The sequence below is a fragment of the Nannospalax galili genome, unplaced genomic scaffold, assembly GCF_000622305.1.
Source record: "Nannospalax galili isolate Female #2095 unplaced genomic scaffold, S.galili_v1.0 scaffold2014, whole genome shotgun sequence".
Classification (NCBI taxonomy): Eukaryota; Metazoa; Chordata; class Mammalia; order Rodentia; family Spalacidae; genus Nannospalax; species Nannospalax galili.
The window spans coordinates 1-10571 of record NW_008333785.1 but is presented as its reverse complement, the minus strand read 5'-3'; the positions used below and the strand labels follow the sequence as shown (position 1 = coordinate 10571).

General features: G+C 41.4%; 1 protein-coding gene across 1 annotated transcript in view; it reads left to right on the top strand.

The window, feature by feature from the left end:
* LOC103730291 (C-1-tetrahydrofolate synthase, cytoplasmic-like) overlaps positions 1–6030 on the top strand; it is a gene marked incomplete at both ends in the record, with an annotated part of 29062 nt that extends 23032 nt beyond the window's left edge. Inside the window, 7 exons of the mRNA XM_029561286.1 lie at positions 434–561; positions 997–1094; positions 1257–1430; positions 2916–3052; positions 4940–4986; positions 5719–5826; positions 5956–6030. Of these exons, the coding sequence (XP_029417146.1) occupies positions 434–561; positions 997–1094; positions 1257–1430; positions 2916–3052; positions 4940–4986; positions 5719–5826; positions 5956–6030 (767 nt within the window). The remainder of the gene's footprint in view (positions 1–433; positions 562–996; positions 1095–1256; positions 1431–2915; positions 3053–4939; positions 4987–5718; positions 5827–5955) is intronic.
* Between the last annotated feature and the right edge of the window lie 4541 nt (positions 6031–10571).

The window sequence follows — 10571 nt, the reverse complement described above, 5'->3', positions numbered from 1 at the left end:
TCTCCCTAGAAAACAGCAAATACTTGGCATCTCTCTTGTACTGGTGGTAGGGATGGAACCCAGGACCTCACACATGCTAGATCAGTACTCTGTCTAGTAGTTTTTAAGTAGACACTTAAGCCCACTGAGACCAGTACACTCTTAAATTTTGCACAGATTTTGGAAAAAACTGTCATAACTGATCACCTAAGTTGAAGATAAACACTAGTATTGTAAGCTTACACCTTTACTCCCAGCACTCTGGAGGCAGAAGAGGCAAGTGGATGTCTGTAAAATGGAGGCCAGCCTAGTCTGTGTAATAAGTTGCCGGCCTGCTGGGACTACAGAGAGACCCTGTCTCAAAAAAGACCAAAAGACAAACAAACAAAAACATCAGTACTGTGATTCTGAGACTTCACTTTGATTTTTTTTTCCTTTCCTGCTTCTGGACCAGATGATTCAAAGCCAAATGGAAAGAAAGTTGTGGGTGACGTGGCATATGATGAGGCCAAAGAGAGGGCAAGCTTTATCACACCTGTCCCCGGTGGTGTGGGGCCCATGACTGTGGCAGTGCTGATGCAGGTACTGGGGGAAAAAGTTTCTATGACTGTTGTGAAAACCCAAAAGTATTGCAGCTGCTGCTTTTCTCCCCAAAGAGACACTACATAAAACATGCTCAGAACTTAGGACAGATAGGAATCTGTGGAAGGGAAAGGAATGGGAGAACAAGGACATAACTCACCTTTCCTGATTAGAGGAAATGGTAGCATTCTTGTTTCCTTTGGAATATAGAGCTTAAATAGAAACACAAACACTGACCGATACACCTGCTGATAAGGAAAGAGGAGTAGCCCTGGAGCACCAGCAGGTGCATGTGCACTTGCACTCATCTCGAGATGAGGCATTTTATAAGGGGATCGTGAAGCAGTTAATTTTGGGCTGAACTATAGTGACCTGGGGTTTGGAACTGATGTAGGGAGTTAAACTGTTCATTTTTCCAATTCTGTCTCTGCTTAGAGCACAGTAGAGAGTGCGCAGCATTTCCTGGAGAAATTTAAGCCAGGAAACTGGAAGATTCAATATAACAACCTGAACCTCAAGACACCTGTGCCAAGGTAAAAATGCCGTGTTCTTGATTTAGAACTTTGTGCATGGCTAGGTTTCAGCTACTGGATACCATGTGTCCATATGCTCCCACTAGCAGCACCATCAGTTGGAGTGGGGGGGGATTAATTATAGTGACTAAAGATTAACAGCCGTCTTCTGTGTTTTTAAAGTGATATCGATATATCAAGATCTTGCAAACCGAAGCCCATTGGTAACCTGGCTCGAGAAATTGGGCTGCTCTCGGAAGAGGTGGAATTATATGGTGAAACAAAAGCCAAAGTTCTGCTGTCAGCACTAGAGCGCCTAAGGCTCCAGCCTGATGGGAAATACGTGGTGGTGACTGGGTATGTGTGTGTTGGTGTTGCCAGGCCGGTCTGCACATTCAGCCCCCTGGCTATCACCAGTGGCAGCATATTGTCCTTAGCACACAAGGAAGAAGCTGATAGTGTGGTCTTGACATTTTCACATGCATTTGAAATAATATCATGCTTACAGCAGCCCTGTCAGTAGTCACAGTAGAAATCCTTCAGAAAATGAGAAAATTGGTCAATTTGTCATTTAGGTAAAAGAGTTTGATTTTTCAAGATAATTTCATTTATTAATTAAAAAAATTTTTTTTGCATCTATTTGTGGGGCAGGGAGTGAGGGGGGCTTGTACATACCATGAGGCACATGTACCCCGTGGAAGTCAAAAGTTTTCTCCTCCCATGTGAATTCTGGGGATCAAACTCAGATTGTCAGGCTGGATGACAAGAGCCTTTACCCCTTGAGCCATTATACCAGCTCCTTTTTTTTTTTTTTCTTATTTTTGAGGCAAGGTCTCACTGTGTAGCTTTGGCTGTCCTAGAACTCACTATATAGACCAGGCTGGCCTTGAACTCACAGAGATTCACCTGCCTCTGCCTCCTGATTGCTGGAATTAAAGGCATGTATCACCATACTGGCGGCTTTTACTTTTTTTTTATTTAAAAAAAAATAATTGATTCACTAGATTTCCTGGACAGCTGTTTTTATTGCTGGACTAAGTTATAGATAAAAGCAAATTTTTTTGTGTTTTTTTTTTAATATTGAAGATTGAACCCAAGCCTTGTGCATGTTAGGCAAATGATCTATCACTGAGTCCCCAGAATTATTTTTTGAGATTCTAAATTTAAAAATTAAAATTAAAGGATTGCAATGACGTTTCAGTTATATTTCCTCCTTATAGTGAGTAGAAAGTATAGCATTTTGTTGCTGTTGCTATTGTGTGTGTGTGTGTGTGTGTGTGTGTGTGCACGCGTGTGTGCGCACATATGTGTGGTGGTCAGAAGACAACTTTCCGAGTTCCAGGGATGGAACTAGGTTGTAAGGCTCCAAGGCTCCAAGGAAGTTGGGGATGGAGAGATGGCTTAGCAGTTAAGAACACTGACTGTTCTTGCAGAAGACCCAGGTTTGAATTCCAGCACCCACATGGCAGCTAACAACCGTCCATAATTCCAGTCCCAGGGGATCCAACAGCCTCTTCTGACCTCCTCAGGCATTGCATGACACGGGTGCACTTACCTACATGCAAGCAATACATGCATACACATAAAATAAAAATAAAAAAAAAAGTCTCCAAGGAAGTATTTTATCTGCTGAGCCATCTAGTGGTTGGTTTGTTTGTTTGTTTGTTTTTTGAATGTTTTGAAAATTACAATTTAAGACTTAAAAGAGCTCTCTCTCAGAGCTTTTGTTTTCATATTATTTAGACTAGGAGTTATTCTCTGGGGTCTGCTAGGTCCATCCTAGTGATTCTAATAAAGTTAATTATGTAAGTAAACCATTTGTCTTTTGTTTTCCTCTTGAAGCATAACTCCAACGCCTCTGGGAGAAGGGAAAAGCACAACCACAATTGGTCTGGTGCAAGCACTGGGTGCCCACCTGCATCACAATGTGTTTGCATGTGTGCGGCAGCCTTCTCAGGGCCCCACCTTTGGAATAAAAGGTACGTGTGGCCAGAGGGAACTTTCTTCTCCTTAGTCCTCCCAGATTGACTTGACCCATGATCTTAACTCATTTAGATACCTGGAATATTTTCCTCAGACCTTGGTTTGGTGATGCTTTCAGGGAGGGCATCCATTTACCCCAATTCCTGTCAGTATTTGACAGGGGACAAGGAGTCTGTGGTATGGAGAAAGTGTAGCTGGGTATTCACTATCACAGTAACAGTAAAGGGAATCTTAGCTACCGATACAGGTTTACATGGAAACAAAGACCCACACCACCAGTGTCTCCCTTTTGGAAGTAGGAAAAGCCTGTCCTCATTGAGTGTCCACTTTGTGCTAGGATTTGTCTAAGCAGTTTATATATGCTTCCTTGTATCCTCCCATATGAGATGTGATTATCATCAACTTATGATAGCAGTAGTGGGAGTTTAACTTAACTAGGTCAAAGGCACCATTGTTACTTATTTTGTATAAGTAACAAGTATTTTGTATAAGTGTGTTGCTATGGTGTATACATGGAGGTCTGAAAACAACCTGAGGAATCTGTTCTTTCTACTGTGCCCATCCTGGAGCTCAAGGTCAGGTGGTCAGGCTTGGTGGCAAACACCTTTTCCCACTGAGCCATCTTGCTGGCCCCTAAAGGCACCATTATTAACTTCAACCAGAACAGCTCTCATCTGTATGTTTCAAGCTCTGTGCCACTACACACAACACTTCTGATTAGATGAGAACACCAGTACTCACATTTAACCTTCTAATTTTGATCACTATGGTTCTGCAAACATGCTTTTAGCTATTTATGTATTTTTTTCAGATTGTTTATTGATTTCCCCCCTGCTCTCAATTGGTTACTGTTAAATTGAGGGCATCACACATATTAGACAGATAGTTTTGCTGCTAATTTCAGAACATGCTCCTTTAATTAAACTTACTTTTTACTATGGCATGTTCTTGGAGGCGGCCATATCATTTGCTAGATGACAGGTGTGGTGTTGTACTTGTTCCACTAATTAATGCAAATGCTGACAGCAGGTACCTCTTCCCTCCTGCCGGTTTTGACTTGGTTCTGCTTATGAGCATCATTTTGTTTTGTTTTGAGATAAGGACTTGTGAATAGTTCAGGCTGTCATGGAGCTCTCTTTGTAGCCCAGGTTGTCCAATTTGCCATCCTTCTGCCTCCTGAGTGCTAGGATTATGGGTTTGAGCCACCATGTTCTACCTTTGAGCTTATTATAACAACCCCCTTTCAGCTCCAGGAGCCTTTCCCTTGTTCTGATTAGAGAACCCCATTATCTTCTTCTCTTACTGAATTTTCCTCATTGCATGGTCTCTGCCCCACAAAAATCAAATCTGTTCTCCATACTGACATTTGTCTTACTGATGATGTGACAACCTGATCATTTTGACTGGCCTTTTGTTAACCAAATGGGCCAGCAGAACTCTGGCAGTTGCACTGTTTTCTAATGTATGTCTCATTCTGGAAGTGTTGGGATGTCTGTGTTAGGTATGTGTAAAGATTCCTTTTTTGGAAGCCAGAGTAGCTTTGTAAGAGTAGGGAATTAAACAGGCTTGCCTTTATATAACTCTCATCCAGGTTTTTAACATGTTAGGAATCACAGGAGTCTATTTCTAAAGATAATGAGTCGGTATGTATGTGAGTGTTCATGGTTTTGTCATTTGCACTCAGATTTCAGTTGAGAGACTATTCAATGTGAAGAAGATCAAGTGTTTTAGTGCATTAAAGAAAATTAGAAAATACCTGATCATATCTGTCCAAATGATGGTGAAAACTAAACAAGTAGTATGCTTAGCTGACTTGTTTGTGTTTGGATTCCAAGTCATGGAGAAGCACATCTAATGAGCCCCCACCCTGATCTGTCCCCTAGGTGGTGCTGCAGGTGGTGGCTACTCCCAGGTCATTCCCATGGAAGAGGTAAAGTCCTCTGGCTTTTGGCTAAATCAGAGATTATATTACAGCTTTTTCCCCCTCTAGAGATTGAACTTTTTTTTTTTTTTTGGAATGCTTAGTGGACAAATGACTTGTTTCTCAACACGAGTAATACATTAGGCAAAATATATTAATTTGTAGACTTGTGACAACAGTTTGGCCCCAAGTCTGGCTTGCAGTGGGAATAATCATTTTAAGTAGGTGAACATACATGCTGCATGATCTGGAGACCTGCAGAGTCCTAGTGACAAAAGTGTACAGACTTGGATTGGAGCTGCTCTGGCATGCTCCTCACTCTTGTGGCTTCAGGAGTCTGGCTGCTGCTGCTGTTGATCCCAGGTGGTATCTGTGCTTTCTGGACATGCTATTTAGGGAACACCATGAGTTCTGTGTTTGGAGGAGTTGTTTCTGAGGACAGATAGCCAGCTACTCTCTTTTAAAAAAAATTTTCTCATGTTTGCTTTGTAGCCAGGGTTGACAGTAAGCTGGCAGCAATCCTTCTGCCTCAGCCTCCCATGCACTGAGATTACGGATGGGAGCCACTGCAGCTGGCTCAGGCACCTGTCTTTCATAAGCTGCCACTCCTGGGTGTCTAGCACTTGCTGTGCCACTGTCAGTAATCCTTTGCTGTTAGCATAGGGATGGATTTCATCATGGTAAAAGGAAGACTAGAATGCAGAGCAGTTGGAGACAGCTGTGGCTTCTACTCTTTTGTAGTTTAATCTCCACCTCACTGGTGACATCCATGCCATCACCGCAGCTAATAACCTTGTTGCTGCTGCCATCGATGCTCGGATATTTCATGAACTGACCCAGACAGACAAGGTAGGATATGGAGGACTTTTTTTTAAAAGGGGGAAACACTGAAGTAGTGTTGGTTCCTTGGATGCTGATTCGGGTGGTAAGACAGTGAGACTTCTCATCTTAAAAGCCCTTTTCTTCCCTTTCTTTAAGGCTCTCTTTAATCATTTGGTGCCATCAGTAAATGGAATAAGAAAGTTCTCTGATAGCCAAATCCGAAGGTTACGGGTAAGCTTTTTCCTCTTGGAGAGAAGGGGGCTTCAGAGAAAGAATAAGAAAACCCACAATGTCAGGGAAAGCAGGTTTGGGCTTCTGGCCAATATCAGAAAGAAAAAGAGGGAGAAGGAAATGAAAAAAAAAAAATCTACTTTTTGAGTGAGTACTCCAACAGTGCTGGTTTAGCAGTGCTGCATGGAGGCTATGGGTGAGGGAACTCTGGGAAGGATAAGTACATTATCTCATTAGAGGGGTAATAATTCCTCTCACAGCCTTACCTAGTCCTCAGGTGAATTCTCTTCTAGAGGTGTGGTCTCCTGGCCAAGGGACTGAGAGGCCTGGCTGAATGAGCTCTTAAGGGAGGAGACCACAGAGTGTATTAATTGGAAAGTCCTGTCTCCACCAACGGCCAGAATTTGACTACCTAATTTTGAGCTAGAGAAAGTTGCTTTCTCTTAATGGATCTCCATAAAGCACTGAAAGCTCTACCTTTTTCTATGTTAATGTGAATGTTTAAGTGGGAAATTCTCAAGTTTCCTTTCTAGTGTTACCTGGGAAATAAGCTCGAGGAGAGGTCCAAAGTTGACCGTGGGTGAGGGTCCTAGATTGACTAGATTCACCAGATGGACAAGTACTGGGGAATGGCTGGGGGTGCCGACAACACAGATTTTTTTTTTTAAAGTTACTTTTTGGTCACTTACATGATTTGAAATCACTGAGCAGGAAAGTGTAATCAAGAGTAGAGTAACTAGATACAATACGAAGCAAAAAGACCTAGCAGAGCCTGTATGTGCTACAGCAGCTACTGCAGGATCAGCTAAAACCAGGAAACAACTGAGCATCAGGGATCAGAACAGGGAGAAAAGCGGTCAGGTTCCAGAGGGCACCAGCTATGCCTGTGGCATCTCAACCCACAGCCATGGAAGTCTAGATGCCCAGCACCACCATCACTTCTGAAAACATGTCCTTCAATCTTAACGCATGGCCATCATCTGATTTTGATACACATTCAAGTACATTTTCAGCTAGTTTCTGCTGAGAACCTTGGGCCTGGTTTTGTTTTTTTTTTTATTTTGTTTTTTTTGTTTTGTTGTTTTCCTTCAATCTAGTCTAGATTTCACATATTGATACAGGGGAAAACAATGTCCCCTTTCAAGGATGTTAGTCTCATTCATGAACATTTTTTAAGAATGAACTTAATGGGAAGGTTTACAACAGGCAAACTGGAATCTCAGCAGCTGCCTGGAGAAGGAGAAGGAAAAAGCCTTAAGTCCATCCTGGTTTATAGCCAGCATGGAGGTCAGACGTGTGGTAGACTACCAGGCACATCGGATGTGGAGGGGAAGAGTAAAGAAATCCAAAACACTGGAACCCAAAGTGTTAAGGAAAGCATAGTTAGAAAAACAAGAAAAGCCAGGTGGTGGTGCATGCTTTTAATGACAGCACTCTGGAGGAAGACGTAGGGTGATCACAGTGAGATCAAGGCCAGCCTGGTCTACATATAGAGTTCCAGGACAGCTGCAGCTACAGGGAGACCCTGGCTCAAAAATACAAGAGAGGTAGAGAGAGAGAGAGAGATGGAGACAGAGACAGAGAGACAGGGAGGGAGAAATAAAGGAGAGGTTATGCTTTTCTGACAAACAAGCAGACTTAGGGAAAGCTACTTGTCTGGGACCTGAACTGTAAACACTGCACTAGGGGGCTGGGATTCTGAACAGGAAAGTTCACCATCTCATTAATTCACTATGTATTCTGCCTATATCTTTAGCATGACTTCATATGAACCTACCTTCCTAGGGGTGATACTGTGATCAGCAAAACTAAAAAATTGGGTCTTCATCCAGGCCACAGATTTTAATCTCTTGACCAGTTTTCTCTTCAGGGACTTTTTTGCTACTGCGACAATGTGAGAGATATGATGTGATATTTGCCTTTTCAAATCTGGCTTATTTTTCTTAACACGATGATTTTTATTTCCATTCACTTTCCTGAATAGTATGTGATTTCATTCTTTTTTTATAAAATTATTTTTTCTCCCTTCATTCCTTCCGTCCTTCTCTTTCTTTCTTTCTTTCTTTCTTTCTTTCTTTCTTTCTTTCCTTCTTTTTGTGTATGTGTTGTGTGACATGTATATGTGAGGAGAATTTGTGGGATTTAGCTATCAATGAAAATGCACAATTCTCACCTCAAAGGGAATAAGAATTTATTCTGGAACCAAATATGAGTGATGATAGGCTGAGGAACACAGATTTAGGTCACTCCAAATTATATGGTCCAACAAGGAACAGTTTCATGAAGTTTTTATAGTAACTGAACAAAGTCATAAATCAAGACGCTTTTCAAATACACTGGTGGAAGCACTAAGTAGGTAGTTACAGCAAAATAGAGAAATGTTAGTTGTAGGCCTTAGTGCACTCAGACTTTGGGTTGGTGGAAGGTAGGGTTCTATTAATACATTCCAAAAGGTTTTTATCTGTTAGTCACAGGATGTTAGGTCAGATACAAAGGTGGGCAAGGAGTAGATAGTTAATGGGCTAAAGATAGCACAAAATGGTAATTAGTCTCTAGAACTACAACGTTCAGAACTCTCCACAATCAAACCACTGAAGTTCTCATTAGTTGATCAGCCTTGCAGAATACTCACTTTGAAGATGCATGTTTTGGGGACTCCCCCATACCAGAAAAGTTCATTCACGATTCTCTTCTTTTGCCATGTGTATCCCAGGGATCAAACTCAAGTTATTAGGTGCCTTTACCCACTGAGCCATCTTAGTGGCCCAATTTCATTCCTTTCTATTGCTAAGCAATAGTTTGTGTTGAATTTCAGAAGTACAATAAAGCTTGTGGTAGGTAATTTTACTCCTTCAGAATCTCTGATTATTTTCCTGAAAGTCAAGGAAATAATAAGATTTATATGATTTTCTATTGAGATTCCACTTTCCATCAAAGTTCTTTTCTTTTAAAAAATATTATTAGACCAGGTGTGGTAGTTCAAACTTTAATCCCAGCATTCAGGAGGCAGAGGCATACAGATCTCTGTGAGATCAAGGCCAGCCTGGTCTACCTAGTAAGTACCAGGCTCAGGCTAGCTGGAGCTACAGGGAGACCCCCGTCCTAAAAAACCAAAAACCAAACCAAAACAAAAATATTACTGAAGATTATATTTATTTAGTAGAGCTGCCATAGCAATACTTGGGCTGTTATACATCTCGGGTTCAGAAGCTCAAGTTGTCCACAGATCAGATTTGGTTTCTCTGGCTTGTAAGTGGTAACCGTCATTCAACATTATTTCATGCTTTTACTTTTCATTTTCTCTCTACATATGCATCATTGTATACTGTTATTATCTTTTTTAAAAAGACACCCATCAGATTGGACTGGGCCCTCCCTAATCATCTTCATTTTTTTTAAACTTGTTTTTAAAGAAATTTCTATGTAAATGCATATATGAGTACTAAGCATTAAAGCTTCAGCACATAGATCAGGAGAAAAGGTAGAATTTAGTCCATAACAGAGAATCATGAAGACCTATGAGAACTGCCTTATACTGAGAGCTGTGTGCCAGGAAGCTACTCCCAGGGCACATGATATGGCTGCTGCCTGTGGTCTCTCATGAGTAAGCCTGTGATACATGCCTACTTCTCTCCCAAGGCTGGCCTCAGGTGTCCTTGTCAGCCCTGTCCAAATTTCAAGGACTTCACGTTGTCCTAATTAGGTTTTAGAGAGGGAGAGGAGAGAAGATTTGAGAAAGAGGTGCTAAGTCAAATCTTCCTCCAGGCAAGAGATTGATTAATGCTGGCCGCAGCAGTATCTCAGTGACACTGCAGCAAAGTTTCAGCCCAGTGAGAGAAAGCAAGATGTCGTCTTTGTAAAGCTTTTGAGGGAAGAGAAGACTTGCCCCAGGGAAAGTAAGTCTTGTTAGTGTGACTTGTACTACATGATAGAGGTAGAAGAATAGGACCCTCTATGGCATACTATGAGGCAGAGGACATTCTTTCTGAGGTAGGGAAGTGAGGCTTTGTTACTGTGTGGCCTTATTATGTGACAGTATTCAAGCTGTTTTGACCCCTGGGTGATAGACAGAGTGTGTGTGTTCTTGCCCTCATTGCAACTCTATTTAGGGCTTGGTTAACTCCAGGGTCTTCTAAAATTTTCAGCTTTTGTGTTTATATGAAAGAAAGATAAGAGAAGGAAATAAAGGGACTAGAGGTTAGAAGCAGAAAACGAATTTATCTTGGGTTGCATCCTGTTAAATTGAGGCATCACTAGATTAAGAGATCTCTTAGTTCAGGGTGGAAAGTCAAGAGGTAGTCTTTGGGTTGGAAGCTGGTATCTAAATTCACTTCACTTTCTATAAAACTGTTTGGAGTTGGGATTTGTTGATTTCTGGAAAAGATGAACTGTCTAAGATTAGAAGAAGAAGAAGAATTAAGGACAGAATGAGTCCTAACTGAGAAAGGAATAGCCATAAGACTCATGGTGTTGATTGTATCAGCTTCCTGAGGATATTTTTGATATTTTGTTGAATTTTTCTTGATTTGTTTAAAAGAGTG